Raw genomic sequence first — 21,884 nt, 5'->3', positions numbered from 1 at the left:
CAGCAATTCATTTTTAAGAAGATAGAAGATATAAGGAGTAAAATTTGCATGATGCAATAACAATGAATAGTCCAGATTCCAGGCTAACAAAATTATATTATGCATACTATAGTTATGTGCTGGATACCTGCTTTTTGTTTGACGATGGGCGAGCATAATATTCGGCTAAATATTCTTCTTGTAAACAATTATAAGTATTTTTTCAGGAATAACATGCATTCATTTAGTTCACTTCACTATACAGTTTTGTTACCTAAGCCTAAATATTAGTCTAGCTTTATATTTTTTTTATTTTTTTTCATATGCGCGCGTGGGAGGGTATTTCATATATTAACACAAAACAATTTAAATATATACCTAGTCAGGTCATAAATTCTGTCACATGTTTAATGTAAAATAATTGAAACAAGTTTATTCATTATGTAACCATTCATATACCAAAATGAACTTAACAAAACATAGATTCTTATGACACTAAAGTTTATTCAAAATGACCTCCGTGATTTTGAATACAGGCCATCAATCTGCGCGGCCAGTCGTCTATCGCAGCACGAACGAGGTCCATGTCAATATCGGCGGCTGCCTTAATCAAGGATGTCTTGAGTGACTTCAAATTGGGATGAGGCTTTGAGCACGCCTTTTCCTCCAAGTGTTGCCATATCTTGTAATCTAACGGATTCAAATCTGGACTGGAGGAGGGCCATCTTCGTGCCGGATGAAGTCGATTTCACGCGCCGCCAGCCAGTCTTGTGTGCTCTTCGCTCTATGAGCTGGCGCCGAATCTTGTTGGAATACCCAGTGCCTGTTATTGAACAAACAGAACAGACAGAAACTCCCAACCATACCATGAGCGAGGATGGAAAATGACCTCGTTGGACACGCGGAATACGGTTGCTCGCTTCTTCACTACTGTGTGCATACACCTTATCATTTTGTTTGTTGTAGCTCTCTTCTACGGTAAAAATTTTTTCATCCGAAAAAAAAATTTCAAGATCCTTTTTTTCCCGCGTACCGCTTCAACAAAGCGCGGCATCTCTTCAGTCTCAGGTCCATTAGACGAGCATTCAAACGATGTCTTGTTTTTCTTCGATATGCCCAAAGCCCTAAGTCTTCATATAACACCCTTTTCACCGTGGTTCTGCTTAACCCCATCTGAAGGGCCAACAGTTTCTGCTTACGTTTGGGATTTCTTTGAATTCGCGCCTTCACAGCTTTTATCACTGCTGGAGTCCTAACAGACCGAGGGCGACCACTTCTTGACCTAGAGACACTAGAGTCTTCATTATATCGTTTGATGGTACGATAAACGAATCTTTTGGTTATATTCAAATTTTTCAGTATGTTAAAAATTTGAATTGGCGCGTAACCGCAACGATGCAACGCAATAACTGCAACACGGTCTTCTTTAAGCGTCCACTCCATATTTAAAAATGAGTAAAATTCTAAAAGTATACATTTTTATTTTCGTGAACAATTCGAAATTCGAATTCAATAAACTTTTTTGTGGCCAGCATTCTAAAAGAAAAGTTTGACTAGTTACATTGTTAACCTAAAAACAGCTAAGTACCTCCTACCCTTTACTCCTCTATTTGGTTAATATATTTAATTTTTTCGTTTAGTGTTTATTGAGAAGTTTTCAATGTCAAATAATGATAAAAAGACAAAAAAGGAAATGTAATACATACAATTAATCCGATTTTTGAGATTACACTAATTACGGTCGAATTTCGATAATTAGACGAACGTCAATAAATATAACAATTTTCTTATATAATTGGGTTAATGTCAATACGCACTCTGTATAATCTCAGTCGACATTCAGTACAGTATTGTCTTCATATTGAACACAGTATGACGTCTTGTTCGTTAAAGGTTAAATTATAGCAATAAATTTAACAAGTCAATTAATTATTTAATTAAAATGTATTCACGCGTTTTCATTTTCGTTCTGTGTATTCAAATGTGTTTTTTCTACAAAATACGGGAAAAGGTATTTGATACTCTGTTTGTTGTATATATCACCCTTTATCAATTCTAATTACTATTAACAGTTATTAAAAGTTTGCAAAACTGACAGGATTTGGTGCCTTTTTTTTTTTGCCCAAACATCAACTCCATTAGACTTTTGATTTCCATTTGTAGACAAAATAAATAGATTCATTACATACCTATAAGATTCTTTAACATTGTTATAAGTGCCGAAACGATAAATGCTGACCACTAAAACACCTATTACATCAATTACTTCAATTCTTTAATTTCATCGAAGGGTTACAGAACAAAAAATATTAAAAATAAAACCTATTCTGGAATAAGAGAGGAGAAATTATTATCAGTTTTTTTTAACGAGAAATCACAGTGTATTTAAATGCCACGACCTACCTTAAGATAATATGATGTCGAATTCTCATATATTTTTTATAAAACGGCTGTCCCACCCTTCGTACGGGAATTTATAAGAGTTTACGAAAAAAAAAGGGAGGATGGTGGAACAATCCGTGCCGGCTTAGAATACGAATTACCACCACTATATTTTGGTTAGGAATACTACCCTAATACTCAGAGAACTTCGATGGGCAGTTGTTGGCGGATCCCGCCCCTCTTGGCTGAGCCTTTGCTCGCCCACCTGTCCTGGTGAAACTGGAAAGGCCTTCGGGACACCAGTAAACTTTCAATCATAAAAAAAAAAAAAAAAAAAAAAGAACTTCGCTGCCCGTTTTCTGGGAATTCCTTTGACGTCTTTTACAGAACGCACACGATAAGACGGGGTGATGCTACTAGGGCAGAGCCCACTGAGTTTCTCGCCGGATCTTCGCAGTGGGTCGCGTTTCCGATCCGGCGGTAGATTCTGCGAAGCACTGCTCTTGCTAGGGCCAGTGTTAGCAACACTCCCGGTTTGAGCACCGTGAGCTCACCTACACGCTAGGGTAACGCTGATACAGCCTCTCAAGGCTATCAGCATAGGTAGGAATAAAAAACTAGGGCAGACGCTTCAATTTTTGCCAGCTAGTGCTATACAATTGTCATATTTATGTTTTTTTTTTAAATAAATAAAATATACATATACAGTCAAACCTGGGTAAGTGAGAACTGGATAAGTAAGAAAACTCTACTCGTATAAGTGAGAGTAATAGCAAGGACCTGTCATTTTAAGCTCCCAAAACCTCTATTAGCGAGAAACAGAAACCTCTGTAAGAGAGAGTCTTTTTTTCCTCATGGACCTCCGTAAGTGAGACTGCTACCTATCTATACCTCTATAAGCGATAGCCGAGCTTTATTTATTTATTTATATTATTTAGGAGGAACAAATGACAAAACAAATTACAAATTTAACATCTGCTATTTTATGACTCATTTTTAACTTTCGTGGAACTTCCTATCATTGTTTTTGTATGGTTTTCTCGTGAATATTGAACCTATTCTATTTCGTGGAACTAAATAACGTTGTTATTTTATCGTATTCTTTTATCGCATTATTTTCGAATGGACACGTGTGCCTGTGTACCGTCCTGTTTGTCGGACTTACTCAGTTTATCGTTAATCAATTGCGAAGGAAAGTTCTGTTCTGCATCATGTAAAAACGGAAAATTAAAGTATTGTCATTAAAGTCATAAACTTAAAATAGTGAATGCATTTGAATGCAGAAAATCGCGAATCGAAATTCAGAGGGAGCATTAGCGAGAAACTCGGGTTAGTGAGAAACCTCTATAAGCGAGAATGAGATTGTGCTCCCTTGGACTCTCGCTTATCCAGGTTTGACTGTATGTCGAAAACACATACTTGCTACAGATGCTTCATTTCAAATTCACTATTTCAATCGTAATTCTTACTCAAATACGTATGACGGCATGAAAATATAACTTTAAGGTATTTTCAACATACCTTATTTTCATAGTTAGTTCAACATCTTATATGTTGTACATGTAAATAATAGTTGTAAGTACTTAGTAGCGCACATACATTTAAATCTGATTACTAATATCGAGGCAAATTATACTTCTCAATGAGAGATAAATTGAAAAAGTGAGATAAAGGACTTACTACATAATAATATATTAGACCATATTGGATTCTCATGTTTCTTCCCTAGACAGTAAAATCAAAGCAGATACCATACGATTCACAGATGCAACTGTTGTATCTCGATATTTTGTTTTTATTACATTAATTCTTTTTTTCCCTACCTAATCATCGGTAGCCCAAGAGACTATTCCAGCAACGCGCGGACCGCATTAATTAATAATAATTAGTGATAATAAAATTGTATGTGTGCACTTTATTATTCGTGCAAAATAAAATATAAGCGAAACATAGCCAGTATTATCTGAATTACTCCACTTCGATAAAGCGGCACGACACGAGAACCCTCTCATCGTGGCCGCCGGTAACTACATTCCCGATCCTGCGGACAGAATGGAAAGCAGTCGACGTCGCCCAAAACACGTCATCTCGGATCCTCCCGATCCACTAACGGTGCTTCTAGGTCAGTGATTCTCAACCTTTTTTTTGTTACGGCACATACGGAACCCGTCGCTTGCGACGAAGGGCTCGACGAGTAAATTAACTCTCAGACACAACCCACTGAGTTTCTCGCCGGATCTTCTCAGTGGGTCGCGTTTCCGATCCGGTGGTAGATTCTGCGAAGCACGGCCCTTGCTAGAGTTCGTGTTAGCATCGTCGTCAGGTTTGAGCCCCGTGAGCTCACCTACTAGCCACGGTTACGCTGAAATAGCCTCTCAAGGCTATCAGATAAGGTAGGAAAAAAAAAAACCTGAATTACTGGTGGTCGGACGTATTGTAAGACAGCACGGGTAGATACCACCACCCTGCCTATTTTTGGCATGAAGCAGTAATACGTTTCGGTTTGAAGGGTGGGGCAGCCGTTGTACTGTAAAAACTGAGACCTTAGCACTCATATTATCTTTTTTTTTTTTTTTTTTTTTTTATTGCCTTTGTAGGCAGACGGGCATACGGCCCACCTGATGGTGAGTGGTTACCGTCGCCCATGGACTTCAGCAATGCCAGGGGCAGAGCCAAGCCGCTGCCTACCGAAATCTCAAGGTAGGTGGCGGCATTCACGTTGTTGATGTCTTTAAGCTCCGGTAACCACTTTAACACCAGGTCGAGGCGTGAGCTCGTCCACATATCTGAGCAATAAAAATAAATAAAAAAAATATTTCGGAAAAATGTAAATCCGACCAGTGTTCGAAGAAGAAACAGCGAACTGCGAATCAATGATTTGAGCTTTACATAGGTGTTTTCGGTGCCTCTGTTGTCTCTTTCATGCTCTGTACACGTGTGTTTCAGGGATGGAACAGGTCTATAAATTTAAAATATATTCTTTAATTTCCGAAATACCAAACATAAAAATTTTCACGAGTTCTGTATTTTGATGCTATATGGTACCGGGCAACCCTAGACACTAAAAATACCGCTTTACAACTGGAAATACGAAGTCGAAGTCACGATAGCATTGATATGACGTCAGACATAAGCAAGACCCAACACGTGCCAAATGTGGATACAGGAGTGCATGTGTATCTTGAAATCATCAATAACCAAACAGCGTACATATTTACAATAGATAATCCGAAAGATTTACTCGAAGAGTTGTTCTCTTGACGTATATTCAGATAGAATTCGAATATTCTCTAATAGAGAATACATATTGATCGTTGTAATAAAAACAGAAATATCGATTATACCTACCGCACAATGCAAATATGAGATGGCCGAGATGGGTATCGATTCTCAATTATTGAGTTTTTATTTATTTATTAAAAACTTTATTACATCAACTATCAATGCAATGGATTCGCAAACATTCATTCCTTATCATTACGTACACTTATGTAAAAGTGCGCTTTACTTTGTGTGATAACGTCAAAATTGACATGGTTTGTACGACCTTTTGTTACGGATCAATCGCGATTGTTGATCTTGAATTCTTGCTTCTCGCTTGATACTTGATACTCTTGATAGTTGTTATGAAGCAGCGCTATCGGATTGACTTGTCATTTGTTTTCATGAATCGGTCAATGTAATCAGTGCGTTAATTATCTAAAAATGTGTAACAATTAAAACTTATTTTCCGTGTGCACATGGAATACACTTGATTATTAATTTATATTGACGAAAATGGTGAGTGTGCGTTGTATGTACCAAACAAAAGAAGGTAACGATATTTGATATAAAATATAAATATATTTAACTAGTAAAATAATCCTAAACAAAGTACGTAAACATTGCGAACTAAAAATTGCGTATTTAATTCATATTTGTAAAAAGTCTAAGCTATGCATGTACTAAAATACATATTAATATCTAAATACATTACAATTACAGCCATAGATAGATTTAAAAAAATTAAAATTGTGTGTTTCTATAAAAATCTTAATGAATCAATGAAACCAATAGCAAATAACAATGAAGGATTAATCAGTAGAATTAAAGAACATTATTGAAAATGTCTCGTTCTGACATTTGACATTTAACAAACGTTTGACGTTATCTAAAGCGTTTAAGTAGTGAGCTAAACAGAAAAACGCAATAACTCAATACTTGTTAAACGTTGTCTGCTATCTTAGTCCATACATTCCTTTTTATTGGTACGAACGAATACTGTGTATATGAGAAACGACGTCTTCATCGTTTATATATAATATATTTTAAATTATTTAAAGAAAAATACATTTTTTTTAAATCCTTCATTAAAAATAAAATATAAGATAGTTAATATGTCACTGCTATCTACAGGAGCAATGAGAAACTAATAACAAGACATCTAGTGGCCGACGCCCGTAAACAGAATGTGTTTAAGAGAATCTGCCTAGCTCGCTTTCTTCAAGGTTTCTCTCCAAGGTCAAGTGGTTCTCGAGCCGTTCTCGTCTATTTTCTCACTTTCACTCGCCTTAAATTGTATCTTTTCTCTCTAACCGTAACGAATCTGTCGCGAGTTAAATTTTACTCTCAACGCACCTAAAGAAGTTTTGCTTCTATAATACAGTAGGTGCCTCCTACATAAGCTACAAATTAACCCAATAAGTTTCTCGCCCGATCTTCTCAGTGGGGTGCGATTCCTATGCTGTGGTAGATTCAGCCAAGCACTGCTCTTGCTAGGGCTAGTATTAGGCTCTCTCTTCCAGGTTGAACCCCGTGGACTCACCCACTAAACCGGGCGTAGCTGGAATAACGCCTAAGGCGACCAATGATTATGTATGGAAAAAAAAAAACTACTTACGACCTATCGTCCGTTTCTAATTCATGTTTATCTAAAATCTATTTTACAGAAACGGGTTTGTGTTATCGGAGCCGGCGTAGCTGGTCTTTCATCAGCAAGGTATTTAAAGGAAGAGGGGATCGACTTCGTTGTATTCGAAGCCACGAAGTATATCGGTGGAACGTGGCGCTACGATCCAAGAGTTGGTACCGATGAAAATGGTCTACCATTGCACACCAGCATGTACAAGCATTTGCGGTAAGGATTTTAAATATTAAAATACTCTCAACTACTTACTTTGAAATTAGAGTCATTTTTTTTAAATATAAGATTTGGGAAACCAATTGGGATTTGGGAAGCCTGTTAAGTTAGTGTACATTATTAATTTAATAAGAGATTAATGTCTCAACGATTACTAAAATTGTCTACCATTGGCATACAAACAAATTAAAGTGAATTGTCTACTCAACAATTTGAGTGATTCCAATAAGTAACTTGTTATCTAATCTGAACAGTTACACTTATTGTTTAAAATGATAAAATCAAAAATGATATGTACCTACCTACATACATGTTTGGGTTGTGCTTCATCTTTGTGTTTGCTTACAAAGGCGTTTACGAATCTCGTTTTAAATGTATGTTTTAAATCAATCATTTATATTTTGCTGTAAAAAAAAATGCATTCAATTATTTTCTGTAATATTTGGTCATTATATTCCAATATTTAGTGATAAAAAGAACGGTGTCAAAAATTTACGATTACCCTGACATCTGCTGTCACTTTATGTCCTTAATATTTATTGCTTGATTAAAAAAAGCAGCAGCAGTGCAGTTTACTAGATTAAGGAGGCACAGTATACCTACCTTACAGAACAGAAATTAAATCTAACAATAAAAGATGAAGGTGTTACTGGACATCTGATTCTGTTTATATATCTATTAAGAATAAATTCAGCCAGAGGAATAGCTCATTGTTAACTAGAGAAAAACAGATTGCTACGAGACATTAAAACATAAGAGAAAAAAAAAAAAAAAAAAAAAAAAAAAAAATTAAAAAAAGATTATTACGTATGCTCGCCGACAGATGGCACTGTAACAAAAGTTCCGATTTTTTTCCACGAAGAATTAAAAACGAAAAGTTGATAAATGCTCTTTATTTTTCAGCACGAATTTACCAAAACCAACGATGGAATTAAGAGGTTTCCCATTACCAGATGGAATACCATCGTTTCCTAGTTGGAAAATTTATTATGATTACTTGAAAGATTACGCTAAGCATTTTGACATAGAAAAATATATACAGGTATCTATTTATTACGTAGTACAAATCTAAAACTATGATAAAATTGATAAACATTATCGGATCGCAATAAAGATATCTAGTACCGAAAGAAAACTGTATAGTTGGTGTTCATTGAAATTAGTATAATGTATTGGCCTCACCAAAATTACTATAGATATAGGTACTATTTCCTTAATCATGCAATGGCGAAATACAAAATAGTCTAATTAGAGACGTTTTTCACTTTTTTACTCGGATGCATGGAAAACAACGGTTTTAGTGGTTTCCACTCCCTTGTAGGTACTATCCAACAACTCGAGCTTACTAGGTGATTATCGATGAATCTTTAATCGAAAACCAACCAAATAAAAGCAATAAATCATCGGTGTGCTTATTGCGTGTTTTTTTATTTCTCGATCGCGTAAAAGTTAACTCAAATTGGTATGGAGTTCTCACAGCGCCCCTAGCGGCAAACGTAGGCAAACGTTTCAACTCTATACAAATTTGAGTTAACTTTTACGCTATCGAGAACGTTAAAAAACTCGCACTAAGCACACAATTCCCTTTTTAACTACAGTTCCGACACAATGTTACTTTGGTGAGACGAGAACATAGCGTTTGGAAAGTGACATACGAACACGTCATCACTGGTGAGGTGTTTGAAGAAAATTATGACTACGTCATAGTCGGTAACGGGCATTTTAGTACACCGAACATGCCTAACATACGGGGAGAGAAACTGTTCAGAGGTATTTTTGTTTAGTTCTTATCTATACTAATATTATAAAGAGGAAAGATTTGTTTGTTTGTTTGTTTCGAATAGGCTCCGAAACTACTGGACCGATTTGAAAAATTCTTTTTCCATTAGAAGCCGACATTGTCCCTGATGAACATAGGCTACATTTTTTAAATTTTTTATTAATTTAATTTTTGTTTCATGTGTGTTTTAATGTTTCCGAAGCGAAGCGAGGGCGGGTCGCTAGTTATCTATAATCCCACTAGACGCTTTTAATACCTACCTATGCTGATAGCCTTGAGAGGCTATTTCAGCTTCTCCTTGACGTGTAGGTGAGCTCACGGATCTACCACCGGATCGGAAACGCGACCCACTAAGAAGATTCGGCGAGAAACGCAGTGGGCTGTGTCTATGGGTTAATTTACTCGTCGAGCCCTTCATCACAAGCGACGGGTTCGGCAAGGACGGTGACCGTTGCTTGAGGTGCCTAAAAGCACCGTTAATGGATCAGGAGGATCCCTAATCTGTTTAGGGCGACGTCGACCTAGTCGCTCAGTATTACACGGAAACAAAACTTGGAATAAATTTCAAGCTACAAATCGTATCCGTTGTAAAATCACCCTGTATCTTATATATTATACGATAACCTTGATTTTCATAAACACATCGTGATTTTTTAAATTTCCATCGCTATTTTTGTTAGTTTTCGTATTCGATAATTTTGCACTAGATCTTAAAACTCACTTCCTAATAAGAATGCGACCATCAATCTCGAGAGATAAGGTCGAAATTCCCGATTCCCACAATTCTAATCTGGAATATATTCTGAAAGAGTTTTACCGTTGGTGGAATTGTAATTACTACCCAACCTTGCGGGTCAGAAGACGGTACCACCAGTAAAAAAATACTACTATAGATAATTCAGTTGCTACATAATGTTTTGCTCTGGAATTTTCAGGAACAATAATCCACAGTCACGACTACCGAGTACCGGACGTTTACAAAGATCGCAGGGTGCTTGTTGTCGGGGCGGGTCCATCCGGAATGGACATAGGCCTTGACGTGGCTGAATGCAGTAAGAGCCTCCTACACAGCCACCATTCTAAAGTGAACTTCAGAACACCGTTCCCACCGCATTACGTGAGGAAGCCTGACGTAAAGGAATTCAATGAGACTGGAGTTATTTTTGTGGATGGAACTTATGAGGAAATCGATGACGTCATCTACTGCACTGGTAGGTTGCAGTTAAAAGAGATGAAAGAGCTAACCGTAAAATGTATTTTTTTCTTGATGAGCGGACGTGCTCACGGTCCACCTGGTGCTAAGTGGTTGCCGAAGCCCATAGACATCTACAACGTAAACGCCGCCACCCACCTTGAGATACGAGTTCTAAGGTCTTAGTATAGTTACAACGGCTACCCAACCCTTCAAACCGAAACGCATTGCTGCTTCACGGCAGAAATGGACAGGGAGATGGTACATACCTCTGCGGACTCATACCAGTTCTACCACCAATAATAACGATAATTATAATTTTGCGGGTCTGATTTTTATTACACGATGTTATTCCTTCACCGTGGAATTCAATCGTGAACAATAGGTAAGTACGTATTTCATTAGAAAAATTGTTACCTGCCTGCGGGATTCGAACACCGGTACATTTGCATCGCTTAATACCGGGCGTCTTATCCTTTAGGCCACGACGACATCGATATTATAAGTGTTTCTTATACGTACCCTAAATTATAGCACTAATGGTATCGAAACTTTACTACAATCAGTCAATTTTGCCATTTTTTCTTGCTGCAGTGGCGACCGTCATCTGTATTTGCCGCAGACAATGTATAACACATTATTAATTCACAGGTTTTCAATACGACTATCCATTCCTAGACAAGACCTGTGGTCTAGATATAGACCCGCACAGCGTGGTCCCCCTGTACAAATACATGGTGAACATCCGTCAGCCGAGCATGATCATTTTGGGCTTAGTTGTTCGCGCTTGTCTCGTCGTAGCTCTAGACGCCCAGGTGAACTTTCGTAATCTATATATCTTCTATCTTCTTCTTCTTCTTCTATCTTCTTCTTTTTCTTCTATCTTCTTCTTCTTCTTCTATCTTCTTCTTCTACATATATAAAAATGAATTGCTGTTCGTTAGTCTCGCTAAAACTCCAGAACGGCTGGACCGATTTGGCTAATTTTGGTATTGAATTATTTGTGGAAGTCCAAAGAAGGTTTAAAAGGTAGATAAATATGAAAATGCTCGGAATTAAATAAAAATAACAATTTTGTTTTGCCTTTGATGCGTCCCCCGTCGGACGGACTCCTTTTGTTTGTTTTAAGTTTATTTTATACAAAAGTTTAGGTCTTTTATTTATCGATTGAGGCACTACGAAGTCTGCCGGGTCAGCTAGTATCACATAAAAATTTTATACTATTTATGTTAATCTGTACAAGAAAGTACCTACTTGAAACACTTTATTTTATTTATGAAATCAGGCACGGTATGCAACGGCCTTAATAAAAGGAAATTTCACTTTGCCGAGCGAAGCAGAAATGATGGACGAATGGCAGAGACGAGCTGATGCGATCCGATCTAAAGGACTAAGAATGTCTCACATACACACCCTTGCAGAAAAAGAAGTAAGTCTATTATATGAAAATTTGGGGATCTAAGACTGACGGTGTTGGAGGTTTTTAATGAGATACATTAGAATTTTTTTATAAACTTCAGATAGTGATGAATCGACTGACGTAGATTAGACTAGAGATCTCATTCATAAATCATCTCTGCTCGATTTTTGTTTATTATTTAATATTAATATACATATTTACAGGGATAGAGTTGTATTGTAATATATCGGTCTGTAGTATCTGTGCTGTTTCTCGTCTGTAAGTCACATTCTCCATCCACACGACGGGACAAGGTACAGCCGCCGTCACCTTTGACATGACTTGAAGAGAGCGTCAGAACGCTTCTTCAATAAAGCGGCACGACAAGATCTTATCGTGGTTGCCTCGAATTATATCCAAACCAGATGACGGCGCATCGCAAAAAGCCGTCGTCGCCCTTTACATGTCCTATCGGATCCTGCTAAACCACTGTCGATGCTTTTAGACATTCTAAGCACCGGACACCGTTCCCGTTGAACCCGTCCAATTAGTCGTTTGGGTTCAACGTGCGAACCAGCCCATAGACACAGCCCGTTGAGTTTCTTACTAAATCTTCTCAGTTGCAACTCCGATCTGTTTGGCAGATTCAATGAAGCACTACTTCTGCTAGGGCAGATGTTAGCAAATCTCAGGTTGGGCTCCGTGAACTCGTGCATTAACCAAGGCGAAGCCAGAATAGCTTCTCGAGCCTACTCGTAGTTAGATTTCAAAATAAAAAGCGGCGGCGCTAAAGGCTACTACTCTACACCGACTATTGGAATATACAAATTAAATTTGAACTACGAAGTCATGTCGATGACTTTGGGCTATTGTTTAAAGATATCTATAGTTACGTCAATTTCCAGGACGAATATTACGCTGAACTATCGGAGCAATCTGGAATAGAAAGAGTTCCACCGGTCATGTTCAAGATACGCGCCATGGACATTGAAGCTAAACTTGAAAACCTGTACACGTACAGGCACTACGTGTACAAAGTCATTGACGACAACACGTTCGTTAGGACCCAGGAAAAAGAACAGATCAACGATACTTTGGTGATTTAGAGATAAATCGAAAGTTATCGTCACGAAATAAATATTCATTACGCTTCTATACTATTTCCGTTTCTCTATTTTCTTGATGACAGCCCCTGTGGAAACTTGAACGAGCGTCTTTTTTACATTATGAATACATTATTTAATAAAAATATGACGCTTACGCATGTACAAGGACATAGCCTCATAGCACAGTCGGAGAAACTGATAGGGATGGAGCTATCGATAAACGTAACACGATAACAGATCAGATATTTTTTTACAAAGTGTAAGAAACTTAACTATTGCCAGATAATTTTGTACTAATATTACATTTCATTACAAGATGTAATTATATTATGTTAATTCTTTATTTATTTATTTTAATTAAAATCTGATGAATCGTCACTGTCACTCGATGAGCTCTCCTCAACATTTATTATAAGTTCCTGCACTTCTATATTATCGAATGCCACATGAATTTCCCAATACAACGCTATAATGTTTTGGGTTCGTCTCACAATTTCTCACAATCAACACGGAAGAACACAAAATACACAGCGTAACGTATGGATAATGTGAAAAAACTCAGCGAACAGAAATGTAGTGAATATATAGCACGACCGTCTTCTTACGAGTGACAGATTAAAACAAACACAAAATGGCGGTAGGCCATTGAGTGTTCCTAGCTTGAAAAAATATATTTTATTTTTTTTGTAGTATTTGTCTTTGTTCAAAACGTAATAAATATATGCGATCGATATCATTACTTATTTGGTCACAACACTACAACTATCAAATTACAATTGTCATCGAGAAAATAAAGAAATGGAAATATGTAGTATAATTAATACACACGTACGAATGGAATGCGCTTAACGTCATTTAAAATTTAATTTTAATAATATCTCATGCTAGTGCGCTATATTGTTTGAACAAATATTGGGGATAACCTTACCAGAATGAATACAAATTTGATTTTATTTCATTCAAATATCACGAATACTCTTAGTAAATTACGTCAACTACAATTTATTCTTCGTTTAAATTGGCCTTTCAAACTCTATAAACGATTTTAATATCGTGCTTACATTGTTTCTTTACAAACACGGTAAATTTAAAATTTATATTGTGATACCAAAATGTGAAACGTTGAGATCAAAAAAAAAACTCAATTAAAACCGGTTCTTTGTTGCTTGCGTTTTATTATAATGATATTTATTATAACTAAAAAATACACTGAGATTTTTGTTCTTATCTCTTGCTGTCAATGAGTAGGAGCTACTATGTATAAATGTATTCTGCTAAATCAAATACAAAACAGTTTATAGGGTTTCTGTTAACTTAATATTTAGAGAAAGAAGAAATTACAAAACAATTACAAAACTCTAGAACTGAGTTTTACAAGTTACAGTTTTAGTTTTTACAATTTTGTTTTAGAGTTACAGTTTTTACAATACATATAATATTTCAATTTACAGTTATTAAATTAAGTTCGAAATTCAGTGAAGGCCATTAAATAATATTTCAATTACTTAAGGATTAAGAAACGCAAAAAAATATAACACAGTGTTATGTGCCTGTATAGCCTAGTATTTATTCATGTTATAAATAACACAGTCATAATGAATTTGTTCAATATCTTCTCATCAACATTATTTGCTTCCATTATAACATCAACAACATTTATTCTATGGTGGTATTAAAATTAAACACAGAAAAATATTAATTGATTTTATTTGTACTTATTACTATACAATATTTTGTTGTAAACAAAAAACTATAATTAATGGTAACGTTGAAGTAAATAAAATAAATGTCATCCTAAAATTATAATTTAGTTTTCTTAAAATAACATTCGTGTTCGATGTCTCTCTAATAAAAGTTAAAATAATACATTTACGAACCGAAATGATGTTCCTTGGAACCGACTGCGTTTTAATTGTAGTTTCCATAAGTATTTAGTTAATAAAAAACTAAAACCCATAATGAATATAAGAAATTATTGAGATCGGTTTTGTAAGAAGAAGATCGGAGTATAAGAAGTTTTCAAACATAGAGCATTTAACGTTTGTGATGGAAATCGAGTGGAATGCTCCGTCTCTTTCTGGCAAGGGAAGAATTGCTCTAGAATTAATTGTATGCGCTTGAACAGAAAACCACTGCGATGATCGAACCAGACATGCTCGACTCTTAACACCTCAAGTCACGATGCCTATCTACGCAGCAGAAGATAAGACACAGTTGACGCAGGATAATCCAGGAGAAAGTTATTTAGAGAGACCACGACCTTCGGCATTAAGGATTATCGACGCAAGGAAGAGGAAGACGGCTTGCGTCGTAATAAAAAAACAATGACTTTTCTGTTTATTATTAAATTAAAATGCCTGAATTTAATTTTGTATTCCTGAAATGTGTGGTATGATCAAAACATAGATCCAAATCTATTAAAACTTTCCTATAAACCATAGGCAATATGTTTTAAGCTATTGCATAGCTTTTAGCGCCGTCTTTGAGCGCGGCGACCGAATCAAGAAATTCCGTAACGAAAATAAAAACCTAACACCCCCATTCCGCCTACCATGTAGCTCGCGTTCAACACATTCACACGTTGCACTTGTGTAGTGTTTGTGAATAAGCGCGCGCCGTGACGTCGCACTGCATGCGCATCATGAAAAGTCTGCCCATCTCTCTCTGGCGCGGTCTAGCTTATGAGTCTGAAGGGGACAGTTAATGTTTTGCTTTTGTTCATGTTTATAAATATAGCGTGGTCTTATTTTATTATTTTTTTAATATTCAATTATCATTGTCTAATTATAATTGCATAAGTTGATAAAAAATGCTATGCAATAGCTTTACCGCGGCAGTCCCCGATTGCCACACGTGTTTTTTTTTTTCATTTCAATTTTTGAGGACTACTTAATTCTGCTGAGAAGTTTGGAGACCAGATTCTTACATAGCATACACACCACATATATTTTGTATACGCACAAGCTAAGATTCGCTTATTCTCCACCTAAGATTCGAGTCTATAAAACTAGACCAATTCTTATGTACGGGTACCAGGCTTATACATTTACTCAATAATAATTGAACCAACTATTAAAATGAAGTATTATACTAAATCTACATTAAGCTAAATTTTTTAATTAATACGTGAAGCACAAAGTTTGTATCCCTTTTTATAAAAATTGCGCGGACGGAGGAGTATGAAATTTCCCACACTTATAGAGAATATAAAGGAGTGCAGAATGCTAATTTTTTTTTTAATTGTGCGTAAACTATACATTATGTCAATAAAAAAAACATTTCATACAGTACCATGTATTTGACACACACACACGCATATGTGTATACTCTTTTGTTTATTGTTAAAGTCTGTAGTTAAATTGAGAATAGATTAATATTGTTTGTCTTTAATATTACTTGTCTATAGTGTATGTAGCCTTGGCGAAATCTGTGATTAAAGAAGTAATGACAATAGAACCATAATAATGTTCAAACTTGTAATTTAAATTAATAATTATATTTAAATTTCGACTGCTCGGCGACCACTAGCCATAATAAATTCTTGAATTATTTTAAGAAAATCACGATCGCTTCTAATACGCAAATAGTGTATCTCAACGTAACAATATGGCAATTATCGGAACGAAATTAATTTACTTGGATACATATCGGCAGCTACATACGATAACGGTATAATTTAATCATTCATGTGGTTACAAAAATAAAATTAAACTCTATGCTAACGTTGAGAAGAAATAAAATTGTTTGTTCGAAAATTTATTTGTTTTTTAAAATTAAGTACTAAGTTGTCAAAGCGTTGAAATGCGGATTTTAGCGTTGAACTTATTTCATTCAAATTAATTGCTTTTTACTTTGCATTTATATTTTTAACAATGAATGTCAAAATACACATTTCCAACAAATAATTTTAATTATTACTAAATAAACAAGTCGTTTTTTTTATTATTATTTAAAAAAACTCGCACAACCAGAATAATTGACGCGTCAATTGTAAACTTAGAATGTACTAAACCTTTCCGTTCATTTCCCAACTCCATTATTGAAGCAACTTTGTAATATTTTCGGCTAACTATAATTACATATTAGAGTACTTAAAAAGTTAATATCACACTTCGACAGGGCAAGGCATGTTCTGCCTTGGATTATATTTTCTTTCGTAATGGAAATTATCAATAATGCTATAGTCATATTCGCGGTAGTTGAGCAAATCATCCAAACGGTTGACGCCGTTGAAGTCCCTGATCTCCGTGAGTACCGGGGGCACTCTCACCACACCAGCTTCTTCAGTTAAATTGCCGAAATATTGATCCTTAAAATGTATAAATTTATCATAAACAAGCAGACGTAGTCGGTAGGCAGCGGCTTGGCTCTGCCCCTGGAATTGCTGAAGTCCATGGGCAACGGTAACCACTCACCATCAGGTGGGCCATATGCTCGTCTGCCTACAAGGGCAATAAAACAAAAAAAAACATAGTTGAGTTAATTCCGGATAAATGTTCTTATTCATTTATTACTCAGTCTATAGTATTTAGTGACATGAATCACATAGTAATCGATTGTACCCTAAAGGCGGATAAATGTTCTTATTTATTTATTACTCAGTCTATAGTATTTAGTGATATGAATCACATAGTAATCGATTGTACCCTAAAGGCGGATAAATGTTCTTATTCATTTATTACTCAGTCTATAGTATTTAGTGACATGAATCACATAGTAATCGATTGTACCCTAAAGGCGGATAAATGTTCTTATTTATTTATTACTCAGTCTATAGTATTTAGTGATATGAATCACATAGTAATCGATTGTACCCTAAAGGCGGATAAATGTTCTTATTTATTTATTACTCAGTCTATAGTATTTAGTGACATGAATCACATAGTAATCGATTGTACCCTAAAGGCGGATAAATGTTCTTATTTATTTATTACTCAGTCTATAGTATTTAGTGATATGAATCACATAGTAATCGATTGTACCCTAAAGGCGGATAAATGTTCTTATTTATTTATTACTCAGTCTATAGTATTTAGTGATATGAATCAGATAATAATCGATGGTAACCTAAAGGATAAGACGTCCTGTGTACTGGTACCAAGCCATGGGATTGCACCGGTGCTCAAATCCCTCAGGTAGGTATCAATTATTGAAATGAAATGCTCACGAGGGATTTCACGAAGATGAAGGAATAATATCGAGTAATAAAAAACAAACTCATAAAATCTATAAATTTGCGTAATTACTGATGTTAGCGCACATTGCGAACCCTCGTGGTTGGGTACCACCATCCTACCTGTTTTAAATATATAGAATCTATCAATAAATAGTCGAACGTTCCGGTTTAAGTGGTGGGACAAACATTATGCAATAAAACTGACAATTCGATCTCGTCTCAATGTGGATGTCAGCATGAGCATTAGCGTAGCATTTCCGTGGGCTCCGGTAATCACCTAAAACCACGGAGACGGCTAGCACTTTCCCATCTAGTGCAATAAAAAAGCCTATACATAGGCAATTTCAATTAGTATTTTCTGTCACTAAGCAACGCCTCAAGCTATTCCGTCATGCTCAAACCAGATGTCATCACTAATACTCCGAGTTTGCCGGTAAACAACACGATCCAGTTTTAAGAATAACCTGTTTCTTCAATAATGAAACTGGTGTTCCTAACTATACTATGAACGCATTATATCTTCACTTTAAGGCAAACAAATTTAAAATTTTGTTTACTGAGTCGATCATTTAAAACCTGATAATTGATGATTTATAGTTAACTATAAACTAAGAAAGATGCTTATGCAATAAATAAGCGAATAATACATATTATTTCTTTGATAAATAATTTGACTCTTACCATTTCCGAACCGACTACGTTTAGGTCGATAATTTTCATGCCCTTAACCTGTAGGGCAGAGATGTGTTTCAGCCAAGAGTTCAACATTTCCTCCTGTGATGGAAGCTTCAATTTACCCGAAGCTAGTAGTGCTGCGTATTCAGCCTAAAACAAATGAAGAGAACACGCCCTAAATATTTATATTAAGAAAATGTACAAAATCTATAAAGGAATTTATTTAGAATGAATGCTTGTTATTTCTCTTGAACAATTCCTCAAACTTGTAGTAAGTAGTCTGATTATACTACAAATATAAAGCTTGAACAAAAAACAATCTATTTATATACATTTGTAAATTTATGTTGTTTAAAAGCTAATTTTATTGAATAGTTTGTGAAATTTACACACTTGCGTGTTGTTTATAAGATTAAGTGCACAGATGATAAAGGGATTTTACTATCTAGTGACGTCACAAGACAGACAATAGCCTTTACGTAGTTGACATTTCAGGCAAAGTATACGGTAAGATTCCGTCAACATTTAATTAGTAAGCACGTTAAAAAATACCTGAGCATCCAAAACTCTTGTTATAATCTTCTTGGCGATTCCAATAAATACCATGCTGGGATGTTTTATATTGACAAGCTGCTTATGGAGAGGCAGTACAAATTTCGCAGTTGAGGTAACACCGCAGCTCTCGTCTAGAAACGGGTGGTTGAAGTCATAACCTACAACGCAAGATAAAGCAAATTTTCAAATTATCTCACAACAGCCCGCCGGTTGTTTGAGGCAGTTACCGAAGCCTAATAGGCACTCAAATTGTATTGACAATTCCATACTTGTTTGGACAAACATGGAGCAAATTAACTTATATATTAAAATTAAACATCCTTCTACCTGTGCAAAAAATTACATCATCCAATTCCTCAAATGATTCGTCTCTGAAAATAACACCTTTAGGAGTAAACGCCATTATGTCTGGTTTCTTCACGTAACCATCGAAAAATTTCGGTTCGTTATACACCAAGTGGTGGCTGTGAACTAATTTGGCGGTCACGTTGGACAACTGTATCGCGAGATCCAAGCCTGAAGCTCCAGCTCCTACTATAAGCACCTTTCTGTTTTTGTACGCCTTCCGATCTTTGTAATCATGACTGTGGATCATGTTGCCTGAAAATCGGAATTGAAACATAAACACTTGTATTGACTCTCGTTATTTTTGATCGATCCCCTTTTCTGATCCGGAAATAGGAAAAATTATGGTTTCCAACCATTCAGTCGGTGTTTTCCGAGCGCTATGACATATCCTTCTTCAAACGAAGCTTGTGGAGAGTACTTAACGGTAGGCAGCGGCTTGGCTCTGCTCCTGGCATTGCTGAAGTTCATGGGCGACGGTAACCACTCACTATCAGGTGGGCCGTATGCTCGTCTGCCTACAAGGGCAATAAAAAAAACATTGGTACAACACGCTCTACCACCGATAATATTTACATATGTACATAAATATTTCTATTGCGAAGCAGTCATGCGTTCTTAATCGGAGGGGAGGGCGAAAGCATGTCTCAAGATTGTATGCTATGGTCTTCGGTCATCACTAAAAATACCTACCGAGCCTACTCTTCGCGTTTATCGCAATCAAAAAAAAGCATAACCTCACAGAATGCACTGCACTGCCAATCAAAAAAAAAGAACGTGTTAAGAACAAGACACGAACAAGTTCTACAAATAAGCACATATTTTTTGCATATTTAAGATATAAAAAGTAACAAAAAAAAAGAAAGACGTTCAACAACTATTTCATTTTACGAGTTAGTATTTTTAGGTAGACGAGAACGGCAACAAAAAAAATGTAGCCCTCGAGAAACATCGTAGAGGGGAGCTTATTCCAAAGCCAAATAGTACGTGGCAAAAAAGATCTCTGGAAAAGCACTGTGGATAAACGCAGTGGCTCCAGGTAGTATGAATGAATTCTATTCCAGTGGCGGGCGGTGCGATGGTAGAAACGAGATGATGGGATCATCTCAAGCAATTCCTTAGAGCACTCCCTATGGAACATACGGTACAAAACACAGAGTGAATAGAAGTCCCTCCGTAAACCCAGAGGTTCCAAACGATCCGTGACAATGGAATTATCGACAATCCGAGCGGTCCTCTTCTGTATGGAGTCAAATGGAAGTAGCTGGTATTTGGGTGCCCCAGCCCAGAGATGGGAGCAGTACTTCACACGAGGCCGGACTTGTGCTTTATAAAGCATAAGTCGTTGTCCAGGCGTGAAGAACTGCTTCCCTCTGTTGAGGACTCCCAGCATTTTGGACGCCAACTTGGCTTTGCCCTTCAAACGACTACGAAACTGGATTGACTTGTGATTAGACTTAATAACCAATACTAATATTTTACGTCGCAAATGCCAATTTCCCCCCATTAGATATTTATGTAGACAGATCGCTACGTAATTAGAAAAGTGTTCTTTCTACTTCTCAAACTTTATGGCTCTACACGCTAAACAGTATTTCACAACCAAAGCTACTCGTAGTAGAAGTTTGCAATCGTACGATGCCCATAAATGGATGGAATTACTTGTGCAACTTGTTTCCTCATTTGTTTTTTTTACGATGCGTATGTTTCGAACTGATAAACCTCAATCGCAAGAAGATTGTGCTGATAATATTATAAAAGTACTTTTTAATAAAAAAAGGTCCGAATAAATCTGGAACAATAAGATGAGCGAGAAACCTTACATAAAGTATCAGTTTAATGATTTTGTTTAATTGCTTAGAGGGGTAGACGATTGCACGGCCCAACTAGTGCTAAGTAACTATCAGAGCCCATAGACATCAACAACATTAATTCTTAGCTCCATAATACAACCGCTGACCCACCCTTCAAATCGGAACGCATTAATCCTTCGCGGCAGAAATAGGTACGTGAGAGTAGATTATCCCACTTCTATGTAATTGAGACTTTGATATCGTCTCATGTTTGTTTAACGACGCTCATAGCTAATGTAGCGTATTAAAACATTTAAACTTCGATTGAAATTAGTGTTGTACTGACTAACAATTTACCTTCGAATACCTTCGAATATAATAAT

The 21,884-nt window shown here is 36.2% G+C and overlaps 2 protein-coding genes across 5 annotated transcripts in view; one reads left to right on the top strand and one right to left on the bottom strand.

Moving 5' to 3' along the window:
* The first annotated feature begins 1,852 nt into the window (after window positions 1-1,852).
* FMO2 (flavin-dependent monooxygenase FMO2) lies at window positions 1,853-14,758 on the top strand. Of its 4 annotated transcripts, none has more exons than XM_089738687.1 (8): window positions 1,853-1,990; window positions 7,290-7,477; window positions 8,384-8,522; window positions 9,079-9,250; window positions 10,196-10,471; window positions 11,104-11,267; window positions 11,738-11,881; window positions 12,757-14,758. In XM_089738687.1, the coding sequence occupies exons 1-8, from the start codon at window positions 1,922-1,924 to the stop codon at window positions 12,955-12,957; spliced, it is 1,353 nt and encodes a 450-aa protein (XP_089594813.1). In that variant the 5' UTR covers window positions 1,853-1,921; the 3' UTR covers window positions 12,958-14,758. The 4 variants fall into 4 exon arrangements, with proteins under 4 accessions (XP_089594813.1, XP_028036659.2, XP_089594814.1 ...); XM_028180858.2 differs by lacking the exon at window positions 1,853-1,990 and adding an exon at window positions 5,956-6,141; XM_089738688.1 differs by lacking the exon at window positions 1,853-1,990 and adding an exon at window positions 5,967-6,154.
* The window catches only part of FMO1 (flavin-dependent monooxygenase FMO1), a 26,484-nt gene continuing 17,652 nt past the window's right edge, over window positions 13,053-21,884 (bottom strand). Inside the window, exons 5-8 of the mRNA XM_028180831.2 lie at window positions 19,691-19,963; window positions 19,361-19,521; window positions 18,815-18,958; window positions 13,053-17,266 (exon numbers count right to left, since the gene is read on the bottom strand). Of these exons, the coding sequence (XP_028036632.2) occupies window positions 17,063-17,266; window positions 18,815-18,958; window positions 19,361-19,521; window positions 19,691-19,963 (782 nt within the window). The 3' untranslated portion in view covers window positions 13,053-17,062. The remainder of the gene's footprint in view (window positions 17,267-18,814; window positions 18,959-19,360; window positions 19,522-19,690; window positions 19,964-21,884) is intronic.

The sequence above is a fragment of the Bombyx mandarina genome, chromosome 25 (assembly GCF_030267445.1).
Source record: "Bombyx mandarina strain Sakado chromosome 25, ASM3026744v2".
In the NCBI taxonomy this organism is placed as follows: Eukaryota; Metazoa; Arthropoda; class Insecta; order Lepidoptera; family Bombycidae; genus Bombyx; species Bombyx mandarina.
This window is presented reverse-complemented; position numbering and strand designations above follow the sequence as displayed.